This window comes from Eptatretus burgeri, chromosome 16, assembly GCF_056783735.1.
Source record: "Eptatretus burgeri isolate ZD-2024b chromosome 16, Ebu_testis_v1, whole genome shotgun sequence".
Classification (NCBI taxonomy): Eukaryota; Metazoa; Chordata; class Myxini; order Myxiniformes; family Myxinidae; genus Eptatretus; species Eptatretus burgeri.
Genome location: NC_140976.1, coordinates 11,115,549 through 11,139,936, shown reverse-complemented (window position 1 = coordinate 11,139,936; position 24,388 = coordinate 11,115,549). Strand labels below are relative to the sequence as shown.

Below are 24,388 nucleotides of genomic sequence, written 5' to 3'. Positions count from 1 at the left end.
AGGGGAAGCCATAGCCAGAGGTAATCCTGGGGGTGTGGGGGAGTGAGAGCAGTGCCTGGAGAGTGAGGAATGGAGGTCTTTGATGAAGAGAGCAACTCCTCCACCAGGACGAGGCTCAGGTCCATCAGACCGGAGGAGGGAGTAATCAGGGAGAGATACTTGGGAGTCAGACACGTCTTGAGGGAGGAAAGATTCTGCCTGGTAGATTATGTCTGGTTTGTCAGTAGGAACCTGTATGGAAAGAACTGTCAGGTTTGAGCGAAGCCCCCGGATATTTGAGGTCCACACTGTTAATGAAGAGGGAGGGGACAAGGCTTTGGGTGCAAGGAGGGGGGAGAGGGTTGGACAAGGGAGGGAAAATGTTTAAGTAAACATTTCAGTGACATGGCAAATTGCATTGTCAGCCATTTTGGACAGGGTTTTGAGGCAAAGTAGCCTATTTAACACAAAGGTTTGTATTTACAGGGCCTGCATGATGTTGGTGGTGGTTGTATGGCAGCTTAGTTGCCGGGTAGCTATCATTTCTTGAAGCGCGACTGTGTCGCTGATGCAGTGCCCCTCTACCAGTACACACACTGGAACTGGTACTCATTTCGCCGACCTCGGAAGGATGACAGGCTGAGTCAACCCCCTGGTGTATTGATTCAGTGGCCGACAGGGCTTGAACTCAGGACCCTAGGATCCTAAGCTGCCACCCTAACCACTGAGCCAACACCAGGCTTTGCATAATGTTAGTACATAAGGTGTGCCACATAAACATAGGTGCAACTGTAAAGAGACTCCAATACAAAGCATGTATTCCATACGTGGTGCCAGTATCAGATCTTTCACATCCACTGCTTTCATCATGTCATGAACAATACAGTGTCTGCTGATACACCAGTTTAGCTGAAATGTGCCATTGATATTAGACAGAGACACTGAAGTCTCTTCAATAATTTCTATCAGATGGATGAGCGGTCCTCAGCTCACTGGGCTCTTAAGCTTGTGATCCAGGCTCATGGTGGGGGAAGATCTAATCAATCCTTGATCTAATCCAAAAGGAAGCCTCATGGACACCCTGGGTGCATCAACTTAAAAGTGATTCAAATGTTCCACTTGAAGCCAAACGGTTGACTCGTCATTGTGGATTTCATGATAACATAACCCAATGGTGATCGTGCAGAGTACTATGAGGAATGCAACGTGTCGTAATACAATTAGTCGTAGTAGCAGCAGCAGCGTGACGTATGGGATGCACAAACCTCTCATTGAACACAAAACATCGATCACCATACAGTATTCATTATCAAAAGAATTTAAATGGCAAAAGCCTTCAAACAATCTAATTTCAGTAAAATTTCACACCGATGACAAATGCAATGCCTCCACCAACACAAGACTGGCACAGATGACTCTCTTGGCAATTAGATGCTTCAGAGTTAGCTCTCTGTGCACCTAATGGAACCCTCAGGTACAGGTACTTAAAGCTGTAATGCACTAAGAGCATGCACTTGCTGTGCTTATAAACGAAGGCTTGCTTCCTGTTGTACATGCCACTTGCCCATCACACGAAGGTTAGCGAAGCACTGCCCTCAAGCTTGTAAAAAGACAATGGTCGATAACAAAGGAGTGCAAGTCAAAAAGATCACCCGTTTAGAACAGAAAAGGTCAACTTCGAAAGGATTTTTTTTTAAATTTCAAATAAAAAAAGAAAACGCACCTCAACATTCATTGCAGCTGAACATCAAATTATAATTGACAAGACGTTCAATAATTGTCCGACAGATAGGTAACAATTTAAAACACGAGTCTTTCATCTCCCCCACATATGTTGAACAAAAAAAAAAAATACATCAGACACCTTTTGTAACATGGAGACAAAGGTCATGCCCCCATCCTTACCCGTGGTCCTTTTTCTTCTTCCATCGACCCAGCCGAGCTCTACCATGTTTCTTGTAGGATACTGTGTGCTTCCTCCCCTATTTTCCTGTTCAAACATTCCCTTACTTATTGTCTCCAACTGTTGGCCCACTGTCGGTTTAGAATCTCAACCACCTCGATCTTCCATGAGCCTCGATCTTGAAAAGGAAATATAGTGTACTGTGCGAATGCCTAAGGCTGCCTTCAAAATATACATTTTTAATGTCACATTGGCATATTTTGATCAATAAAAGATGTTATTACCACTGCCAACTCAGGTGGATGGAGGTGATGTTTTCACTCCTGTTTGCCTGTCTGTGAGCAGGATATCTCAACAAGTTATGGACGGATTCGGACAAAACTTGGTGGACAGGTTGGGTGTGTGACAAAGATGAATCGATTTGATTTCCGTGAAGAACCGGCTCCGGATCGGGATCCAGCCACGGGGATCGTTTAACCTTCAAATTGAATCTTTATCATTGAGCGATAGGGCCAAACATGGCATTACTGGAGCATACGGAAGCTATACACATGATATCCACAACAGGTTATGGACGGATTCAGACGAATCATGGTGGATGAGTTGGGTAGGTGGCGAGAACAAGCCGATTAGATTTTGGTGCGGGTCCGGATGCAGATCCAGCCCATCAGTAGCCTACAAAATGTAAACCGTTCAGCCTGGCGGAGGTATGCGCTCTATCGAGTGCCTTTATATTACAGATCATGTTTCATTAAAGAAACAAAAATAAATTGTATTTTACAATATTAATGCATTAAATTTCAATATTTCGTGTGACCACCTTTTTCATACAAAACAAGAGCTATTTACCTCCACCACCAAATGTGGGCAAAGGTTATGTTTTCAACCCTATTTGTCTGTGAGCAGAATATATCAAAAGGTTGTGTATGGATTCGGATGAAACTTGGTGGACAGGTTGGGTGTGCGACACGGACGAATTGATTTGATTTTGGTGAAGATAAGGATATGATAATTTTTTAATGATGCCATTGAGAGATAGGGCCAAAAATGGTACACAGTCAGACCCAGACATCGTGGTTCATGAAATGTGAACTGCTTCTACATTCGTGGCACTATACTTTTGCGTATTTGCAGTTTTCACGGGATTTTTGATATTCCCTTATGAATCACGAAACACCAGGAACCTATCCCCCTTCTTCCCATTGAAACAATGCCCCAACATTCGCGGATTCGATTTTCGTGGCGTTTTTCAGGAAGGTATCCTCTACGAATGCTGGGGTCCGACTGTGTAGCACGACATTCCAAAACATTGTGAACGGCTTGACAAAACTTGGTGAATTAGTTGGGTAGGTGACAAGAACAAGCCCATTCAATTCTGGTTCAAGTCCGAATTCAGATCTGGCCCATCATTGAACTTGTCAGCACTCTACTGAGTGCCTTTGTAGTCCTTTTTGGAATGCTGCAATTTTTGGAGAAATTCCATTAGGAGGTTTTTCCATAATTTGTCTTTTGATTTTTTTTTTTCTTTCTGTCCAAATAATCTAAGTCTTAGGCCACCACATTTTGTTTTCACAAGTCTGTAATTTCTCTTGCAGGTAATACTAAGTGTACCTACCAGTTGCTGCACCAATAGGTTTATTGAAAAGACAGCATGTTGTACTTCACAAAACATATTGCACATCTATTTGTGAATATTAATGAAGATGGAAAACGAAGTGAAACACTTGAAAAATGGATCTTTTACAATGAAACGGAAGACCAAGAAGGAACCCAATGAAGTAAAGAGCAAAGATGGAGTCATCAGGAGGAACCGGGATAGGATTCGGGTTTTAGCCGCTACTCCACTACCCTCAAACCCTTCCAGGCGCAGCCAAGTGGGCCTTGCAATAGTTGTAATAACACGTACAGTAGTGGCTGTTGCTGCTGTCGAGATGGCTGTGGTTTGTTGTTTGTGTGCTCCTTCTGTCGACCAATATATATATTTTTCTATTGCTTCGATAAGTTTTACGATATATAATTCTGTGTGCTCCCTTCAGTGTCCTTCTCAAGGGTTCCTGCTGCTGCAGAATAATAAAAGTTCCATTGGAACCACTGCATAAAGCTCCCATTCATGCTTCTTCCTCTTCAGTTCCGGAAAGACTGGCTTTTAAAACAGGCATGAGTCTATGATTAAAAACGGACACAAATATTTGTTGCAAATAAATAAATTATTAGTTTTCCAACCAAATAAATTAATTATTAGCTTTCAAACGGTACCATTTTTATCATTCTATGACAACAGAAACCCTTTAGAATGAAGTGTAACACACACACACACACACACACACACACACACACACACACACACACACACACACACACACACACACACACACACACACACACACACCTTTTTGTAACAGATAAATCCACACTATGCCCAAGATATTAAACTCGAGGAGACTCAAACAAACCAAAAAGGCAATTCCCAGAGAAATATCCCACTAAACAGGTATTTTCAGCTGTGGAATTCAAGCAACAATACAGAAGCATAGAGAAACTGGAGAAGTTAAAGATAGAAAATGGGTTGGAAGGCCAAAGAACCTCAGCAAAACAGATGAGCAATGCTTGAAGATAAGTTTCCCATAAGAAAGGAGAGAAAAAAAATTGAGTGCTGAACTTACACAAGAACTGGCACACACACACACACACACACACACACACACACACACACACACACACACACACACACACACACACACACACACACACTTGGGGTTCAAATGGACTCATCTACTGTCGGAAGATCTCTTAACAAATGTGGTCTCCATGGACGAGTTGCTGTCAAAAACACCTCTGTGTGTAAAGGTAACAAAGCCAAGAGACTGACGTATGCCCAAGAACGTCAGAGTTGGGATGTTCATCAGTGGGGAAAGGTACTTTGCAGTGACGAATCAAAGTTTTGACATTTTTGAAACAGAGAGGGGGCAGTATGTCAGAAGCAGGGTTGTTGAGAAGTACAAGGATATGTATCGATAGCCGACTGTGAAGCATGGTGGAGGCTCTGTTCAGGTTTGGGGATGTATTTCTGCTGCTGGTGTTGGTGATTTGGTGAGAAATGAAGGAACATTAAATGCTGTGAAGTACAAGGAGATACTCATCCACCATGGTATCCCATCAAGGAGCCGGCGAATTGGCGACAACTTTGTCTTCCAGCACGACAATGACCCCAAACTCACAAAGTATCATTAAAACATATTTAGAAAGAAAAGCAGAGTCAGAAACACGACAACTACTAAAATTTCCCCTGAAAAGTCCTGAATTTCACTTCATCGAAGCAGTCTGGGATGATTTGGACAAGCAGAAAAACGAAAAACAACCAAAATCAAGACAAACAAGAAACGTGCTTTATAACTGCGAGCAGTTGGGCCTGGGCCCAAGCCGCCCCGCTTTGTTCAAACAATATTCATGTGAAATATAGTTACAGCTAAATATAGTTGAGTAAGGTGAGGATAGATGGGCCGGTTTGAAACAGTATTATATAGTTGAGTAAGGTGAGGATAGATGGGCCGGTTTGAAACAGTATTATATAGTTGAGTAAGGTGAGGACAGATGGGCCGGTTTCAATTGACATTAAAACAAAAACTTTTCCTCCTTCATCTTCTTCTTCACTTATAATAATGGTGAGTCTCATTCCATCCCATTGCTCATATCGATTAAAAGCCAGTTATGTTCAGTACTTTTTTTTTTTTTCAACATTTCCACTTTATTCATACCACCCTATGAAACAGCATTTCTGATTATACACCACCTTTGAAAGCATCACAAAGCAGGTCGCTCTATATAGTATATAACAGCAGTGTCTGTATGTCTGTATATCCAGTAACTACTCCTAAACCCTCAAGTTTGTCAACACAGGTGAGAAAAGGATATGAACACAAAAAAGCAGCTGATATTGCAATATTTCAATCACACGATTTTTTTAAAGGGTGAAGGTGAATTAAAATTTATTTTTTAATTTTTGAAAGTGAATTAATTATTTTCTCTTGAAGTGACGGGTCTTCCATTCTAGTAAAAAGAATCCATACAAAAACAACAGGATCCTGGGCAGGATGGCTTGGTCCCCTAGTTATGAAAAACATTGCGGACAGCATGGAACAACTACCCAATGGAATTTCTCCAGAAATTGTAGGAAAGCATTCCAAAAAGGAATGTTATTTTGCATGAAAAATGTGGTCACACGAAATATTGAAATTTCATGCATTAATCTTACCATCTTCATATATATTGTTACGGCTGTGGAAATTTGCAATACACCAGAAAGGTCCTCAGGTTAGATATATCGATAAGTTCATGTGTAGTTAGTCCACACCCGTTGTTTAGAGGGAATATGTGTGATTCATCCGGGCTGCGACTCTTTGAGTTAACAGTTTTTCTTTCTCTATCGTTATTTTGGACCAGTAATCCCCCAACAACCCAAACACCGCCACCTTCGCCTCTTTACCTCCACAACTCCATCCCGCAAACACCGCTTCACCACCATTCTCAAACGATGCCTGCCAACAACCAAACCACCACAGCAAACCCCCACCACCTTCACCTTTCTCCTTCCACAACCACCAACCACACAACCTGTCAACACCGAACGTCGTGCTGTCCAGGGCCCATTCAGTGATTGTTGCCAAACGCGTCGAGCCGCGAGTACAAATGGATGCCTTTACGGGAGAGGAAATCGGATCAGGGGAGGCTCACGCCCCCTTTTTCTCCGTCCAATGGGCGAGCATCAGGCGGTGTGGCCCCGCCCCCAAGCGCGATGCATGTGGACTCCTTTTAGGAGGGAAATCGGATCAGGAGAGGCTCACGCCCCTTTTTGCCCGACCAATGGCTAAACGTCGGGTGGCGTGGCCCCGCCCCCAAGCGCGTTTTGATCCACGAATTAGCATACACGCTCCTCCCCCCGGTCTATAAAGACACAAGCACAAGGCGACTCGCGTGTGGTGGGTGCTGTGCTGGCTGGGCTGGTCGAGTGAAGACGAAGGTCGTCGTTGAGGTTGTCGTTGCTGGGTCGAGGGACAAGTCGCGGAGTGAAGCAGGGAGGGGGAAGAGGGCTCAGGGGCGAGAGTACGCCGGAGTCGGTGTGGTCCCAAGGCCCCGATAGCGGGACGGAGCATCCGCCATTCTCGCTCTCCACCCCGAGCATCAACAATTTCCCCCATCCGCGCTGAGATAGCGCCGGTAATCCCGTCCGATCCCCACCCCAACCGTGGAGTCGACCGACCAACACGTGCCTGTGCAATGCATGCCGAGCTGTTAGTTGCCATCCCACGCATCACATGGGAACCAGTTTTTTCTGTCTTGTGACCTCTATCCCAGTCTTATTTTTCATGGTGTGAGTGATTCAGTTACCGCTTTAAGCTGTTGCAGTGTCATGGGCATGTGGGGATTTTGAATGGATAAAGAACCATCAATGTGTTGCTTCCTTGTTCTCTCCACCCCTTCCATTGAAAACAAAACAAAACAGTTTTCTCACCATTGGCGTATAAACCTGCTGCATGGTTCGGATTTGGGAAATTATAACCACAGCACGAGTCAAACCCACGGCCATTGAAATTGGCACCAAACGTTACTGGGAAGATTAAATATGCAGTGCATTCCCCAAGGATTCATTCTCCGGCCCAATCCTTTTCAAACAGGGGATCTACCATGGGCAACAAATCTCGTTGGAGTTTCTCCATGTTGGAAACCAAAGGAAAGATCTGTTCGACTTTCCTGGCATCAGTCTCCAAGGACCATCCATCACTAAATAGCTAAATAATCCACCCCAGAACACTCGACGTGCACACAAAAACCCCAAGCAACAATAGTCATCGGGACAGGGAACATATATTATGCGTGCCAGATGAGGATTGTTCCGTGAAATGGCTCACAAAGCTTCTAAAACAAGCCGACAATACTTGAAAAAGTACCTGAGATAAAGGTGCATGCCTCTGCACAAAGAAAAATTTGGAAAACTTTCTGATCAACTCGCCTAAAAAGTTTATATGTTGCAGCCTGTTCTGTAAAAAAAAATCCCAACGATGTGGGCTAGTGCAAGGCCTGTGGATGGGTGTGTTCTACCCGACCTCCTCATTCATCCGCCAGTAAGTGGACGTTGAACCTTGCGGGATTATCTGTGTGAAAATGACATGCTTGATGATTTATTTAATGGATGCCTGCAATTGGAAAGACGATGCCGTCATTACCAACATTCAGGCAGACTTCGCAGAGGGAGACACCGTATCTGGTTTGGGTGCTTCTTAACACCGATGGGAAGGTCAGATCTGGGGCTTGCCAATGCACAGGGTAAGTTCAAAATTACGACATTTACTATTAATCATGTTTAGGAAGGGGGGAAAGGGTGTGAGTGGGAGCTGTATGGCCTGTGGCACTGGTTTGGGTGCTTCCACACAATCAGCTGTTCCCCTTTCCCCCTCGTGCATCAATAGCTTGCAAGGGAACTCATTACCGACACTATAAAAGAAAAAATTGTAACCGACACAGGTTACCGACACAACCGACAAAATTGTAACCAAAAACTCATTACCGACACAGCGGATAAAAAGAGCTTCGCAATAAATCGGAATTGATTTCTTTTACTCGCACTATATACAGTTATAAGCAGTAAGGATGGTTGATGAAGGTGATATTATCTATCTATAATTCCAGAAATCTCTGTGTCTGTCTGTCTGTCTGTCTTTCTACATGTGTCAAATAAAAGAAATCAATCAAGAAATAAAAGAAGTCTCTTCTCATTGTTCGACAGATAAATGGCCGTAACTTAGGAACCGCTCGTCCGATTAATATCAAACCTCGAAAAGGCACATCCGCGGGTCCCCAGCAATATTTCTGGCAAGTTTCAATCAGATTGGACAGTCAATCGTGCAAAAAAATAATAATAAATAAATAAACAGTAATTGTGGCGTCATAGCACCGTGTTTTGTCATTGGTCGACAGATAAATGGCCGTAACTTTGGAACCGCTTGTCCAATTAATATCAACCCTCAAAAATGCACATCCGCGGGTCCCTGGCAATATTCCTGGCAAGTTTCAACCAGATCGGAGCGGCGGTCGTCGAGAAACGGCGGTCGCAGCCAAACAGACAGATAGACAGACATTGCTGGAATTATAGATAGATTGTTGTGCTTGGTAGACATTTGTGAATACATTTACAGAGAGAGGGGCGAGAGAGGAGGGGCGAGACAGGAGGGGGGAGAGAGGAGGGGGAGAGAGGAGAGGCGAGAGAGGAGAGGCGAGAGAGGAGAGGCGAGAGAGGAGAGGCGAGAGAGGAGAGGCGAGAGAGGAGAGGCGAGAGAGGAGAGGCGAGAGAGGAGAGGCGAGAGAGGAGAGGCGAGAGAGGAGAGGCGAGAGAGGAGAGGCGAGAGAGGAGAGGCGAGAGAGGAGAGGCGAGAGAGGAGAGGCGAGGGATGAGAGGCGAGGGAGGAGAGGCGAGGGAGGAGAGGCGAGGGAGGAGAGGCGAGGGAGGAGAGGCGAGGGAGGAGAGGCGAGGGAGGAGAGGCGAGGGAGGAGAGGCGAGGGAGGAGAGGCGAGGGAGGAGAGGCGAGGGAGGAGAGGCGAGGGAGGAGAGGCGAGGGAGGAGAGGCGAGGGAGGAGAGGCGAGAGAGGGAGGGGGGCGAGAGAGGTGGGCGAGAGAGGCGGGCGAGAGAGGCGGGCGAGAGAGGGGGGCGAGAGGGGGGGGCGAGAGGGGGGGCCTCACAATTCTTGTTCTTCTTCTTCGTTTGATATGACGTCACAATTGACGCTTGGGACCTGAGTATGTTTCCCAGGTGTTTCCCAAGTTATGGCCATTTATGATACGGTTGGTCCGGTCTCATCGAAATAATGCCCCAATCCAGTCGTCGTTTACGAGAGTGAAGGAACGAAGCTGCACATACTGGCACGCACCTACGGGCCCGCACTGATCTATATCAATTTCAATAGTTCTTCAATTAAATGTGAAAGGTCGGATATTTGACAATAATGATGTGTTATTAACTTAAACAGCACATATGCAGATAAGTAATATGACTAATCATTGTGATTGATGAAAAACTGAAAAGGAAAGTTTAAACAACTTAACGATATGCATTATGGTGTTGTTGAAATGTGAGTGGGTAGAATTTAGAATTTTCAAAACGTTTCATTTCACTCAATATGAACCAATTAGCAAACGACAGAGCTTTGCAGCAAAGTGGAAGTGATTTTTTTTTTCTACCTCCATATATATGCAGCAAACTTGGCCGATGAAAAGGGTGGCAAGATGGCCAAGAGGTACTCACACTCGCCTCCAAGCTGTCTAGCCTGGGTTCGAAACTTGACCAAGCTATAAACTGCCATCTCGGTGTTTCACAGGCAGAGCGATTCAACGATGTGTGTGCCGTCCGGATGCACGAGAGTCCCATCTGCTGGCGTTAGTTTATGGATGTTAAAGATCCCATGCTGCCTTCGCGAAGAGTAGGCGAGCTTTTGCCGGAAACCTGGCCAAATTACAAATTCCTGCCCTAATCTTAGTCAAACTTCAGGCCTGGCCAGCCAGTTCGCGAAATACTTGAGCCAACCTTCCACCAGGCCAACCTCACAAGAGCATGGGAATAATTGTAACTGCTAAAAAGAAGAAGTTGGCTGACGAAGGTGATGTTAGCTGACTTCCAAGCAGATGAAAGATGTACTCGGGCAAATGATAGGGTGAATACAGCAATGTTTAGGAAGTACAAGATGTTGTCTCTTCATTACATCCATCAGCAAAGCAACAGGTAAATATGTCTAAGGATGTATATTTTGTGTTTCGTTCTCGGGCCACAAGATAAATTATATTAGACTAGCAGAGCCTACCCGTCGCTTCACTGACAGACCAATTAGTCGGGATGTTTGCCAAAACTTTTGGGTGAGAAGAAGGAAATGAGGACAAATTTACCGGTGCAAAAAGTGCTTTAATCCCTCATCCTCACCACAACCTCACCCCCCACTCTGCCCGCCCCTTTCCCCATCATTCGTCCTGATGTCCCTTCCCGCTAGAATAAAAACATTTTTTCTCGGGGGGGGGGGGAGGGGGGTGGAAATGAAGGGGTACAAAATTACAATTACCCATGTGAAAAGTGCTTTAACCTCAGTGTTGCCCAGGTAAAAGAGGAAATGGTAATACCCTTTGCCACCACCACCAAGTGGCACGACACGGTATATAGTTACAGACAGAAGTTACGCCAACTCCCCCACCTCCCTCCCCCACAACCCGCATGAGGCCGAGGCCACATAGCCTATGTTACCCCCAATGCAAGGTTGTATTTGTAACTTGAAAGATGTGGCTGAACATGAGAATCAAAGAAAGCCACAAATAAAGAGAAAGAAAGAGATAAAGAAAGAGAGAGGAAGATTATAAAGAGAGAGAGAGAGAGAGGGAGAAAGAGAGAGAGAGAGAAAGAGAGAGAAAGAGAGAGAGCACAGAAGGCAGAAGACAGAAAGAGAGAGAGGGGGGGAGAGAGAAGAAGACAGAAAGAGAGAGTGCAGAAGACAGAAAGAGAGAGAGGGGGGAGAGAGAGAGAGAGAGAGAGAGAGAGAGAGAGAGAGAGAGAGAGAGAGAGAGAGAGAGAGAGAGAGAGAGAGAGAGAGAGAGAGAGAGAGAGCAGAAGACAGAAAGAGAGAGAGAGAGAGAGAGCAGAAGACAGAAAGAGAGAGAGAGAGAGCAGAAGACAGAAAGAGAGAGAGAGAGAGAGAGAGAGAGCAGAAGATAGAAAGAGAGAGAGAGAGAGAGAGAGAGGGGAGAGAGCAGAAGACAGAAAGAGAGAGAGCAGAAGACAGAAAGAGAGAGAGAGAGAGCGCAGAAGACAGAAAGAGAGAGAGGGAGAGAGAGAGCAGAAGACAGAAAGAGAGAGAGAGGGAGAGAGAGAGCAGAAGACAGAAAGAGAGAGGGAGAGGGAGAGAGAGAGCAGAAGACAGAAAGGGAGAGAGAGAGAGCAGTAGACAGAAAGAGAGAGGGAGAGGGAGAGGGAGAGCAGAAGACAGAAAGAGAGAGAGAGAGCAGTAGACAGAAAGGGAGAGAGAGAGAGCAGTAGACAGAAAGAGAGAGAGGGAGAGGGAGAGGGAGAGTAGAAGACAGAAAGAGAGAGAGAGGAGGGAGGGAGAGAGAGGGAGAGAGTGAAGGGCGAGAAAAGAGAGCGAAAGGGAGGGAGAGACAGAGGCAGAGACAGAGAGACGGGAGGGGAGCATGGAGAAGAAGACAGCAAAAGAGAGAGAGAGAGAGCAAAAATAAATTAAAAAAACAAAGAAAGAGGAAAAAGAGACACAGAGAGACAACACGAGACAACAAAAATTCAGCTGCAATTGCCAACAGTAGAAAAATAAATAAATAAATAAATAATCCTCGGCCAGCCATTTTGTTTTCCCCTTCCATTCCGTGCTTTGCAGCAAGGAGAGGTCCAGTGGAGTTCTGTTGTTAAACACTTTTGCTTCTGGAGAACCACGCACGAGGCTCAAGTTGACATCGTTGCCATTGGTCGGGTTCAATTGCTTCATTATTTCTAATGCCCGACTGTTTCAATCAAATCCATCTTTGCCTTTGCTCCATGGTCAGGCATGCAGCTTTTGCACGGCAGGCATGAACAGCTTTTGCACATTCCCATAATTTAAATGGCATTGACGTCATAAAAATATTTTTTTTTTAAGATATAGAATTTTATCTCAAATCGGAAGCAAATTTGTTCTCAATTATTATTTGACAATTGTATATTTTTTTTTAACTTGTCTCCCCATTTCTCGTCCATCCATCCTAATTTTCTTCATCAATTTTGTCATGGAACACACTGCATTTTTGGCGCCACAGATTGCTGCAGCAGAACCAGTGAAAAGCACCTGAACCGGGCAGCAGGGTTGTGGGGGTGGGCCCGGGGACAGCTCGGGCGCGTGCTTGCAGCTGGGCGCTGTTTGCAGGCTGCGCGCCTCACGATGAATGACCCAGTTTCATTCCTATGCTGCCAAGAATGCAGAGTCTCTGGGGTTCCCGTCAGACAGGATAATAAGGCAGGCGAGCACGTGGCTAATCTGCATACGGCAAGGTCGCGTCACCCTATACCGAGCCTTGTGCCATAGACACGTCCAGCACCCGTTCTGTACTCCAAAACAGCAAGCACGCGCGAGGCAATTGGACTTTACATCTCCCTAGATGCAGACCTCCTATCACTAGTGAAGACAATTTCACACACACAAAAAAATAATAATTCAGGTTTGCATTTGTTGAGCATTTCCCAAACATTGGGGGGAAAAAAAACAGAAGAATCCAGTGCAGAGAATCAAGGCAATTACCGATTGGAAGATGGAAATTAAAAGATGTATCCTTCATGCATGACGACTGCTTTTCAACAAGGTATAATACAAAACACTCACCTGCCTGCACCAACAACCTGAAGGCTGTCAATGCACTAGTCTCTGTGAAGGCTGCCTGCCGGGCTGCCTTGGCTGACAAGAACAACGGATTTTAACATCCCACCGTTCATAAGAGCATGTTTACGAGTTGGAAAATATGGTGCAACCGACGTTTCCAGTGCGAGCTCTTTGACGGAGCTTTATGAAGGACTTGTGTTTGAAACGTCAGCTGCAACTTGCTTCCCATGGCGGTAAAACACACTCGTCAAATTTTCGTTACTAAAATCCATCGTTTACCCATCCTGTCAGTCACACTTCAACCAAAGAACCATTTTTTCCAAATCATTAACAAACATCCCCCAAAGTACACTTTAGGGATGACAGCAATTTGTTGTGACCTAAGGATGCTGAAAGTTTGCATTTTGGAGATTATGGGTTCAAATCCAACTCGGCTTCTGATAATTGAGCACCTCTTAAAATAATTAATACAACTCTCATGAATGATACGCAAAAAATGATTTGGCTTATTAACAAGTTTTTGGAGGAGTTGGAGGTGTGGGTGCAGGGGGTGGGGGTCTACCTGCTCTACCTGGTCTGGTCTTCACGTTCCGGTTTGCACATCGTGGTTAACTGTCAAATGCCTTTGGTGCAACATGGTATAGGATGAAAGATGCGAGTTATGAAAAGGATGTTCTAACAAAAAAAAAAATCCCCAAAATTTCCTCAAGACAAATAAATACAACAAAACTAGAAAGCACTCGGTAGAGCGCATACCTCTGCCACGCAATGCCTGATCCACGAGAACATATTGGGACCAATATATTTTTGAACTATCATGCTATACAGTACTATATCGATTTTGGCCCGATCTATCAATGGTGAAGAATCACTTTAAAAATTAAATAACTCTCGTATCCAGATTCGGATTCAGATCTTCACCAAAATTTAATCAATTCGTCCTTGCAACACACCCGACGTGTCCACCAAGTTTTGGCCGAATCCGTCCACAACTTTTTTGAGATAGCCTGATATATATATATATATATATATATATATATTTTGTATACCTTGTCAAGGCTCGTATGAGAGCTAACACACAACTCACAGCAAGGGGGCATGAGACAAGAGGGGCGGGAGTTGAGAAAGTGGATGGGGGGGGGGTTCTAAACGGTCCTTTCGAAGAGACATAGTGAGAGTGTGAGATTTGTCTGGATTGAAAGACGTGTTCCACGTGTTGGACCAGTTTGTGATTTTATCCAGATCTGCAGTGAGCGAACAAGCTGCTGCTTGCCAGTCTGAGGGATGACAGAGGGTACGGCAGACGGTAGAATCGTCGGCAAAGAGAAATAGAGGATTTTCCAGAGAGTCGGAGAGATCATTGATGAAAACCAGAAAAAGAACAGGGCCCAGAACGCTACCTTGAGGAACTCCAGCCTGCACAGGAAGAGGGGATGAAAGAACTCCATTTAGGGCCACACGTTGACTGCGACAGGAGAGGACGTCTGCAAGCCATGAGTGGAGATGGCCTTGAATACCATGGGAAGAGTTTGGTGAGTAGTGCAGGATGCCAGACTGTGTCAAAAGCACGTGATATGTCCAGGGATACGGCTCAGATTTCCTGTCTGGCATTGAGGACCTCCATCCATTGATGGGAGAGCAGAAGCAGCATATCCAGGGTAGAGTGACCTGGTTTGAAACCAAATTGATGATTGGAAATTAAGCCATTGGAGAAGAGGTAGGATTTCATGTCTGAAGCGATGATGGATTCCATAACCTTGCTGATGATTGGGAGGAGGCTGATTGGTCTGTAGTTACAGGGATCTGTTTTTGCACCTTTTTTATGCAGGGCAGTGATGTTAGCAGATTTCCAAGCAGATGGCAGATGACCTTGGGCAAATGAGAGGGTGAATAGAACAGAGAGAGGGTGAGCAAGAGCAGAAGAGCAAGCTTTGAGGACACGTGGGCTGATGCCGTCTGGACCGACTGCAGAATCTAACTCGAGGTTTGAAAGCAAACAGGTTGAGGTTGACTCGAGGTTGATATATATCGGTTTCGCCCTTTATCTCAATGGTGAAGAATCACCTAAAAAATTACCAGATCCAAATCCGGATCTTCACCAAAATTGAATCAATTCTTCCTTGTCACACACCCAGCCTGTCCACCAAGTTTCATCTGAATCAGTCAACGACTTTTTGAGATATCTTGCTATACATTGTTTTTGGCCCTATCTCTCAATGGTGAAGAATCACTTTAAAAATTCTCGAAATCGAATCCGGATCCGGATAATCACCAAAATATAATCAATTTGTCTTTGTCACACACCGAACCTGTCCACAAAATGTCATCCGGATCCATCGACAACTTTTTGAGATATCCTGCATAAAGACAAACAGACAGAAAGGGGTGAAAACATAACCTCCTTCCACCTTCGGTGGTGGAGGTAATTAATCAATATCCCTTACACAACTCAAAAATTCCTCAAACCAGGTCACGATGTATTGAAGGTTCATAGGCAAGATGTTTTCACATGATGGCCCAAAAAAAAAAAACAAAAAAACAAAAACAAATCTCAAACAAGAAAAATTACATAACGACCTTTTGGACAGTTTCTTCGTAATACTGGAAAACCAACAAGTCCGGGAATCTGCAAAAGCCGAAATATTCATCCACTGAGACAACCCAGATGTTTGCCCACCGGATGTCCAGTAAAGGAAGTGACCAGATTTTGCAAATTTACGAGCATCTATTATTTCAAGAAACAAAACCACTTCTGCATTGATCTCCCTTCTGAAACATCTCCACAAATCCCAATGTGCAGAAAACGTACAAAGGAAAGAGTATTCTCTGTATTCGAGCAAGACAAAAGCAAAAATGTTTGAGTTTTTCACTTTTTGTTGGGACATTCACCCAGCACTCCGTTAGGAAGAGTGACAAATACTTGACGTCATCACAGATTTCTTTGATTCTTTAAAAAAAAAAAAAGAACACATAAAACATCAACCTGCATAAATTCACAAATCAAGATGACAAACAATTTGAAAACAACACCAAGTAAATCAGAGACACCTTCATTTGCTTCATCGAGGTTTACTCAAATCACAAAGTATGGATGATACTGTACAAACTAGAACGGCACTCGGTAGAGTGCATACCTCCACCAAGCTGAATAGGCTGGATCTGGATGCGGACCTGAACCAAAATCAAATGGGATTGTTCATGTCACATAACAAACTCATCCCACCTGGTTTTGGCACAACTCATCCAAAACCTTTTGAGATATCATGATGTATATACAGTTTTTGGCCCTACCACTCAATAGTGAAGAATCACATTAAATATATATAATAATAATAACAATAATAATAATAATAATAATAATAATAATAATAATAATAAAAAACAATTGTCAGATCCAGATTGGAATCTTCACCAAAATCGAATTGTTCCTTCCTTGTTCGACACACAACTTGTCCACCAAATTTCGTCCGAATCCATCCACGACTTTTTGAGATATCCTGCTCACAGACAAACAAGCAAAAAGACAGACAGACAGACAGACAGACAGACAGACAGGGGCTGGAAACATAACCTCCATCCACCTTTGGCAGTGGAGGTAATTAGATGTTTAAAAAAACATAAAAAAGTGACAGGCACAGGAACATGCACACAGGTCGCACTCTTCTCTTTGAGCTGTCATAATCGAGGTTCAATGTCTGGCATGGGCATATGAACTCATCCTGGTGTGTCACAGCCAGAGAGAGAGTGAGTGAGTTGTGTCAATAAGCCTTATGTGGTTTGGAGGGGATGATGAGCCCACTGTCTGAACAACTACGATTCACTTGAGGATATGAAACATGCCATGGTACCGATTAATAAAGATTTGGCCGTTACATGCTATAACCGAGGCCGAATTCCAAATTTCTACCCAGACTAACGGCCGCCACAGCAACATCATAAGGCGTCTCTGTGACCTGTCCAGGAGAATTTGTGACATGGAAACGTTCACGACCTTGTCATGGGCACCACCAATTCCCCCCCCCCCGGCCCCCCCAGGTGGGTGAAAGAGAAATTATTACACATCGAGCAAAGACTGCTCAACATTCAGAACATGTGCCGTTCTTCTGACCTTGTCACCATTGTTTCCAAGTTACCTCTGATGTGCAATGTGAGGAAAAGAAGAAATGAGTCTCTTCTAAGTTGTGATATAAAGCTTAACCCTTATTGCCGTGCACAGATCGTCAAAATTAAAATAAGGAAATTTCCGATTTGATAAAACGCAGTTAAACGACAACATGAGACAATTTCCAATGAACCAAACCTCTCGAGAACACCATATAAGGACAATCATCTCTCCCCCTCAGATACCCCTTTCCTCTGTCTTCATATTCATTCACACTACTGTGTGCAAGGGAAAAGAATAAAAATGATCCAGTGAAGTGGCCTGATTATCACAAATTTGAACTTCAAAACACGCGTCACAATGAAAATAGATTGGACTCCAAGGACGGCACGTGGGGGCGCACAAGGACAATCAACACATGGGGTCCACAAGGACACCCAACACGCGGGGTCCACAAGGACACCCAACACGCAGGGTCCACAAGGACACTCAGCACGCGGGGTCCACAAGGACACTCAGCACGCGGGGTCCACAAGGACACCCAGCACGCGGGGTCCACAAGGACACCCAACACGCGGGGTCCACAAGGACACCCAACACGCGGGGTCCACAAGGACACCCAACACGCGAGGTCCACAAGGACACTCAACACACGGGGTCCACAAGGACACTCAGCACGCGGGGTCCACAAGAAAAATCAACATGTGGGTTCTACAAGGACACTCAGCATGCGGGGTCCACAAGGACACTCAACACGCGGGGTCCACAAGGACACTCAACATGCGGGGTCCACAAGGACAATCAATACATACAAGAACAGTTAATGCATGGGCTGCAGAATAAAAAACAATAAAGGAGTCGAGAAGGAAAAAAACAATAAATGGGGTCCAGAAGGAAATAAATAAATAAACAAATAAATATACAAATAAATAAATAATAATTTTTTAAAATCACTTGATGGGGTGCACAAGCAAAATCGACAAGCGGGGGTGCACAAGAAAAATCAACAGGCGGGGGTCCACAAGAAAATTCAACAGGCGGGGGTCCACAAGAAAAATAAACAGGCGGGGGTCCACAAGAAAAATCAACAGGCGGGGGTCCACAAGAAAAATCAACAGGCGGGGGTCCACAAGCAAAATCAACAGGCGGGGGTCCAGAAGAAAAATCAACAGGCGGGGTCCACAAGAAAAATCAACAGGCGGGGGTCCACAAGAAAAATCAACAGGCGGGGGTCCACAAGAAAAATCAACAGGCGGGGGTCCACAAGAAAAATCAACAGGCGGGGGTCCACAAGAAAAATCAACAGGCGGGGGTCCACAAGAAAAATCAACAGGCGGAGGTCCACAAGCAAAATCAACAGGCGGGGGTCCACAAGAAAAATAAACAGGCGGAGGTCCACAAGCAAAATCAACAGGCGGGGTCCACAAGCAAAATCAACAGGTGAGGTTCACAAGCAAAATCAACAGGTGTGGTCCACAAGCAAAATCAACATTCAGGGTCCACAAAGGAAAAAAAAATTTAAAAAAACAATCGGTGGGGTGCACAAAGGATAAAAAAAAAATCAATCAGTGGGGTCCAAAGGCAAAATCAACAGGTGGGGTCCACAGGCAAAATCAACAGGCGGGGGTCCACAGGCAAAATCAACAGGCGGGGTCCACAAAGGTAAATCAACAGGTGGGGTCCACAAAGAAAAATCAATCGGTGGGGTCCACAAAGGTAAATCAATCGGTGGGGTCCACAAAGAAAAATCAATCGGTGGGATCGACAAAGGAAAATCAATACCTGGGGTCCACAAGGAAAAAAAAAAAAATCAATCGGTGGGAGTCCACAAAGGAAAATCAATACCTGGGGTCCACAAGGGAAAAAAAAATCAATACCTGGGGTCCACAATGACAACACATGGGGAGATGAAGAATGCACAAGGAAAATGCCATGGCCTTAAACAGGACAGCAACGTGGGAAGGACCGCACATCTTGAAAATCTTTATGAAAAACATGCAATTAAAGCTTGGCCGTGAGTTGTTTTTCAACACAAATAAAAATAAAAACAAAAACATTTGCGTGGAAAAGGTCAACAAAATGAAACAGCTTCTCCAACACCTGGGAATGAAACCAAATTGATGTAAAATTTATCAACGGAAAAAGCGACAAAAACAACACACCAAAAACAAAACACACAACAAAACAAACCAAAAACAAAACACACAACAAAACAAACCAAAAACAACAAATCACACCACCAAAACACCAGACAAAAACAAAACACAAAAACAAAAAACACCAAAACACCACACAAAAACAAAACAAAACACCACCAAAAACAAAACAAGTGACACCACCCAAACACCACACAAAAACAAAACACTAAAACACCACACAAAAACAAAACACACAACAAAACAAACCAAAAACAAATCACACCACCAAAACACCAGACAAAAACAAAACACACAACAAAACAAACCAAAAACAACAAATCACACCACCAAAACACCACACAAAAACAAAACAAAACACAACCAAAAACAAAACAAGTCACACCACACAAAAACAAAACATCAAAACACCACACAAAAACAAAACACCAAACAAAAACAAAACAAAACACCACCAAAATCAAAAAAAGTCACACCACCAAAACACCACACACAAAAACAAAACACACAACAAAACACCACACAAAACAAAACAAAACACCACACAAAACAAACCACCAAAACACCAGACAAAAACAAAACAGCTGCAAAAAACACACAAAAACAAAACAAAAGACCAAAACACCACACAAAAACAAAACACCAAAACACCACACCAAAACACCACACAAAAACAAAACAAAACACCACCAAAAACAAAACAAGTCACACCACCAAAACACCACGCACAAAAATAAAAACACCAAAACACCACACAAAACAAAACAAATTAAAACACACCACCAAAAACAAAACAAGTCACACCACCAAAACACCACACACAAAAACAAAACACCAAAACACCACCAAAAACAAAACAAGTCACACCACCAAAAACAAAACACCAAAACACCACACAAAACAAAACAAAACACACCACCAAAACACCACACACAGAAAAAAAAAACACTAAAACACCACACAAAAACAAAACAAGTCACACCACCAAAATCATAACAAATCACACCACCAAAACAAAACAAATCACACCACCAAAACACCACACAAAAACAAAACAAAACACACCACCAAAACACCACACACAAAAAACACCAAAACACAAAAACAAAACAAAACACACAAGGCACCAAAACACCACACAAAAAAACACCAAAACACAACACACACAAAAAACACCAAAACACAACACAAACAAAACAAGTCACACCATCAAAACACCACACAAAAACAAAACAAATCACACCAGGCACTAAAACACCACACAAAAAAACACCAAAGCTCCACACAAAAACAAAACAAATGACACCAGCAAAACACCACACACAGACAAAAAACACTAAAACACCACACAAAAACAAAACAAATCACACCACCAAAACACCACACAGAAAAAAAAAACACTAAAACACCACACAAAAACAAAACAAATCACACCACCAAAAAACACTAGAACACCAAACAAAAACAAAACAAATCACCACACAAAAAACACTAAAACACCACACAAAAACAAAAATCACACCACACAAAATCAAAACAAATCACACCACACAAAATCAAAACAAATCACACCACCAAAACACCACACAAAAACAAAACAAAAGTCACACCACCAAAAACAAAACACCAAAACACCACACAAAATCAAAACAAATCACACCATCAAACACCACACAAAAACAAAACAAATCACACCACCAAAACACCACACAAAATCAAAACAAAACACACCACCAAAACACCACACACAAAAACAAAACACCAAAACACCACCAAAAACAAAACAAGTCACACCACCAAAATCATAACAAATCACACCACCAAAACAAAACAAATCACACCACCAAAACACCACACAAAAACAAAACAAAACACACCACCAAAACACCACACACAAAAAACACCAAAACACAAAAACAAAACAAAACACACAAGGCACCAAAACACCACACAAAAAAAACACCAAAAACACCACACACACAAAAAAACACCAAAACACAACACAAACAAAACAAGTCACACCATCAAAACACCACACAAAAACAAAACAAATCACACCAGGCACTAAAACACCACACAAAAAACACCAAAGATCCACACAAAAACAAAACAAATGACACCAGCAAAACACCACACACAGACAAAAAAACACTAAAACACCACACAAAAACAAAACAAATCACACCACCCAAACACCATACAGAAAAAAAAAAACACTAAAACTCCACACAAAAACAAAACAAATCACACCACCAAAACACCACACAGAAAAAAAAACACTAAAACACCACACAAAAACAAAACAAATCACAGCACCAAAACACCACACAAAAAAACACTAGAACACCAAACAAAAACAAAACAAATCACCACACAAAAAAACACTAAAACACCACACAAAAACAAAACAAATCACACCACACAAAATCAAAACAAATCACACCACCAAAACACCACACAAAAACAAAACAAAAGTCACACCACCAAAAACAAAACACCAAAACACCACACAAAACAAAACAAATCACACCACCAAAACACCAAACAAAATCAAAACAAATCACACCACCAAACACCACACAAAAACAAAACAAATCACACCACCAAAACACCACACAAAATCAAAACAAATCACACCACCAAAACACCACACACAAAAACAAAACACCAAAACACCACCAAAAACAAAACAAGTCACACCACCAAAAACAAAACAAGTCACACCACCAAAAACAAAACAACAAAACACCACACAAAACAAAACACACCACCAAAACACCACACACAGAAAAAAAACACTAAAACACCACACAAAAACAAAACAAGTCACACCACCAAAATACCGCACAAAAACAAAACAAATCACGGCACCAAAACACCGCAAAAAAACAAAGCAAAACACACCCGGCACCAAAACACCACACAAAAACAAAACAAGTCACACCACCAAAATACCACACAAAAACAAAACAAGTCACACCACCAAAACACCACACAAAAACAAAACAAATCACACCACCAAAATACCACACAAAAACAAAACAAATCACACCACCAAAACACCACACAGAAAAAAAAAACACTAAAACACCACACAAAAACAAAACAAATCACGCCACCAAAAAAAACACGAGAACACCAAACAAAAACAAAACAAATCACCACATAAAAAAACCACTAAAACACCACACAAAAACAAAACAAATCACACCACCAAAAAAAACACTAGAACACAAAACAAAAACAAAACAAATCACCACACAAAAACAAAACATATCACACCACCAAAACACCACACAAAATCAAAACAAATCACAACACCAAAAACAAAACAAATCACACCACCAAAACACCACACAAAAACAAAACAAATCACACCACCAAAACACCACACAAAAACAAAACAAATCACACCACCAAAACGCCACACAAAAACAAAACAAATCACACCACCAAAACACCACACAAAAACAAAACAAATCACACCACCAAAACACCACACAAAATCAAACCAAGTCACACCACCAAAAACAAAACAAATCACACCACCAAAACACCACACAAAAACAAAACAAATCACACCACCAAAACACCACACAAAAACAAAACAAATCACACCACCAAAACACCACACAAAAACAAAACAAATCACACCACCAAAACACCACACAAAAAACAAAACAAATCACACCACCAAAACACCACACAAAATCAAAACAAATCACACCACACAAAATCAAAACAAATCACACCACCAAAACACCACACAAAAACAAAACAAGTCACACCACCAAAACACCACACAAAAACAAAACAAGTCACACCACCAAAACACCACACACAAAAACAAAACAAATCACACCACCAAAAAACAAAACACAAACACCACACAAAATCAAAACAAATCACACCACCAAAACACCACACAAAAACAAAACAAGTCACACCACCAAAACACCACACAAAAACAAAACAAGTCACACCACCAAAACACCACACACAAAAAAACACTAAAACACCACACAAAATCAAAACAAATCACACCACCAAAACACCACACAAAAACAAAACAAGTCACACCACCAAAACACCACACAAAAACAAAACAAGTCACACCAACAAAACACCACACACAAAAAAAATCCACCACAAAAACAGCACGTCGTTAAGATTTCGTATGAAAAGCATTCAATAACGTCGAAAAGAATGTGCCTGTGATTGCAACAAGACGCCGTGCTTCCTCCCGAGCCCCCCACCCCCGACTCCCCCAATCGTGCCCTCAGCGTGATGACGTTGTTTTGGGACGGGAAAAATAGACTGCCCCATGAAAGCTCCACGTGCGCATCACCCACATGGCTTTGTTTACATCTGCATCGGGAGTCATTAGTGCGGCGATCACGGCGAGACCCGGGGGCGGCCCGATCGGACTCCCGAACGGTCACGGAGCCTCTCTCGAGGTCGCAGGGGAGGGAGGGCACGACCACAGCGGTCATTCGCGACTTGTACATCGGCACGAGTTCCGTCCAACGAAGAGCACGGCTTTCTGCACATCGACGGAGGAAAGTTAATTGCGGGTTGGGATCGACATTCATCCGAGGAGCATCGGGCGTGTGAAGAGGGATAGCACACGGGGTATGACGAGCAAGGCGACGGCTCCGGACGCGACAATAAAACCCCCTTTTTTAAGCAATCAACGACTCGCACGACACACGAGAGATTGAAGCCCCTCGTCAGGAGGTGGGAATGACGCCCACAAGGGTCTCACCTGCTTGCTCCCTGGGCTAAGAGCCCCCGGTCCTGCACGACTCCTTTGTCCTCCACCAGGCCAGGCCGGCTGGCCGGCCACGCCGCCGCCCTTCC

General features: G+C 43.4%; 1 protein-coding gene across 3 annotated transcripts in view; it reads right to left on the bottom strand.

The window, feature by feature from the left end:
• Positions 1-24,388, bottom strand: part of LOC147010513 (AT-rich interactive domain-containing protein 1A-like) — a 123,355-nt gene that overhangs the window by 97,581 nt on the left and 1,386 nt on the right. For 2 of the 3 annotated variants that reach the window (XM_085859394.1, XM_085859395.1), the window contains exon 1: positions 24,294-24,388. This exon is cut by the window's right edge and continues 984 nt beyond it. The exons of the other annotated variant lie outside the window; for it this stretch is intronic. In XM_085859394.1, coding sequence (XP_085715520.1) covers positions 24,294-24,388 — 95 coding nt within the window. The remainder of the gene's footprint in view (positions 1-24,293) is intronic. 3 annotated transcript variants of the gene reach the window in all.